At 53.7% G+C, this 2,500-nt stretch overlaps 1 protein-coding gene across 1 annotated transcript in view; it reads left to right on the top strand.

The window, feature by feature from the left end:
• Position 1: 1 nt before the first annotated feature.
• ENH_00074990 (WD-repeat membrane protein, putative) overlaps positions 2–2,500 on the top strand; it is a gene marked incomplete at both ends in the record, with an annotated part of 8,200 nt that continues 5,701 nt past the window's right edge. Inside the window, 3 exons of the mRNA XM_013582875.1 lie at positions 2–156; positions 1,717–1,819; positions 2,329–2,439. Coding sequence (XP_013438329.1) covers positions 2–156; positions 1,717–1,819; positions 2,329–2,439 — 369 coding nt within the window. The remainder of the gene's footprint in view (positions 157–1,716; positions 1,820–2,328; positions 2,440–2,500) is intronic.

Raw genomic sequence — 2,500 nt, forward strand, 5'->3', positions numbered from 1 at the left:
CAGCAGCAGGAGCAGCAGCAGCAGGAGCAGCAGCAGCAGGAGCAGCAGCAGCAGGAGCAGCAGCAGCAGGAGCAGCAGCAGCAGCAGCAGCAGCAGCAGCAGCTGCAGCAGCAGCAGCAGCTGCAGCTGCAGCTGCAGCTGCAGCTGCAGCTATTGGTGTGGAAGATTGGCAGCTTGCAGAGTTGCTGCCGGGAGAAAAGCTAAGGACCCCAGAGCCGCAGCTAGCCACAGCTAGCTACAGCTAGCTACAGCTAGCTACAGCTAGCTACAGCTAGCTACAGCTAGCTACAGCTAGCTACGGTTGGCCACAGCTAGCTGTAGCTAGTCACAGCTACCCACTGCTAGCCACAGCTAGCCACAGCTAGCCACAGCTAGCAACAGCTAGCCACAGCTAGCTACGGCTAGCCGCAGCTAGCCATACCTAGCTACAGTTAGCCACAGCTAGCTACAGCTAGCTACAGCTAGCTACAGCTAGCTACAGCTAGCTACAGCTAGCAACAGTTTGCTACAGCTAGCTACAGCTTACTACAGCTAGCCACAGCTAGCCAGAGCTAGCTACGGCTAGCCACAGCTAGCCGCAGCCAGCCACAGCTAGCTGCTCTCGAGGATGGGCCTTTTTGCTGCTTGTGAACCCGGGGCAGCTAAATGAGACAAAAAAGATAAAAAGAAAAACAAAAAAGGAAATGAAAACAAAAAAGAAAATAAAAACAAAAAAGAAAATAAAACAAAAAAGAAAATAAAACAAAAAAAGAGAAAAATAAAAAAATAAAATGAAGCGGTTTATGGACCTGCATGCATTTGCCGCAACTGGGGTGTACGTACACCTCAGCTGCAGCGACAGAGCCGCTGCAGCCTAAATCTACAAGGGCCCTGCTGCTGCTGCTGCTGCTGCTGTTGCTGCTGCTGTTGCTGCTGCTGCTGTTGCGGTGCTGCTGCTGCTGCTGCAGTTACTGTGGCGCTGCTGTTGCTGCTTCTGTTACTGCAGTGCTGCTGTTGCTGCTGCTGCAGGCGTTACTGCTGCTTCGCTGGAGTGGCTGTGGCGCTGCTGCAGCTGCTGCAGCTGCAGCTGTTGCTGCTGCTGCTGTTGCTGCTGCTGCTGTTCTGCTGCTGCTCCTCCTTCTGCTGCAACAAACTACTAAATTTTGAATTAAAAAATAGCAGCAGTTAATTACACTGAAAAATTGAGGAATAATAGTGAGACGAGCAGCAGCAGCAACAGTATCAGCAGCAGCAGCAGCAGCAGCAGCTGCAACACAGGGGCGGCAGCAGCAAGAGCAGCAGCAGCAACAGCAGCAGCAGCAGCAGCTTGAAAAAAGAATAAAATAAATAAATTTTAAATTTTAAAAATTTAAAACACAAACAGAGGAAGATTGAGCTGCAGCAGGAAAGCCGTGGGGCCCCCCAGCTCGATTAGGGTTTAGGGTTTAGGGTTTAGGGTTTAGGGCTTGGGGCCCCGAAGCCAGCCGCAGCCTTCTAGGCCCTCGAGTGGCTCTTCGCAGGACTTTAGCCTATTTGTCTGTAAACCCTAAACCCTAAACCCTAAACCCTCGAAAACAACTCCAATAATTGAAGAGGTGAAGGGCGGGAGCAGCAAACTGCAGCAGCAGCAGCAGCAGCAGCAGGGTGTGGGGCCCGGGGGTTTCTTTTGCAGATTGTTTTCCAAACCCTCAAATGAATAAATCCTTTTAAACCATTTTATTTCTTTTTTTGGCGCAGCAGCAGCAGCTGCAGCAGCAGCAGCAGCAGCAGCAGCAGCAGCAGCAGCAGCAGCAGCAGCGTGACGGCGATTGCGCAGAGTCCCTGCTGCGACGTCGTGGCTGTGGGGTTCAGCAGCGGGAGAATTTGTATAATAGATTTGAAGAAAGATGATTTGCTGCTGCAGTTCCAGCAAGCAGCAGCACAAGGCCCCGTTGCTGCGCTGGCCTTCCGCAGCGACGCAGCAGCAGCAGCAGCAGCAGCAGCAGCAGCAGCAGCAGCAACGCTGCTAAGCGGCGCCAGCAACGGGGACATTTGCGTTTGGGGACTGCAGCAAGGCTCTCTTTTAGGGACTATTCCAGAAGCTCACAAACAAGGAGTGACTCGCATTTTCTTCATGCCCGGCCAGCCCCTCATGATCACTTCAGGCAGGGTTTAGGGTTTAGGGTTTAGGGTTTAGGGTTTAGGGTTTAGGGTTTCGGGTTTGGACGGGGGGAGGGGGAGGCTGCGCGGCGGCCCGCGGCCGCAGGGGGACTAAGCCGCGGCCGCTGGGGGGGAGCCAGGGCTTAGGGTTTAGGGTTTAGGGTTTAGGGTTTAGGGTTTAGGGTTTAGGGTTTAGGGTTTGCGGCGCAGGGAGAGACAACGCACTGGTGGAGTGGGTCTTCGACAGCGCCGATGGAATCCCGAGGGAGTTGAGGGCCCGCAGGGGCCACGTGGGGACCGTCACGCACATGCAGTTCTACAGTAGGGTTTAGGGTTTAGGGTTTAGGGTTTAGGGTTTAGGGTTTGGGGTTTGGGGTTTAGG

This window comes from Eimeria necatrix, genomic scaffold (genome assembly GCF_000499385.1).
Source record: "Eimeria necatrix Houghton genomic scaffold, Enh_scaff768, whole genome shotgun sequence".
NCBI classification, from domain to species: Eukaryota; Apicomplexa; class Conoidasida; order Eucoccidiorida; family Eimeriidae; genus Eimeria; species Eimeria necatrix.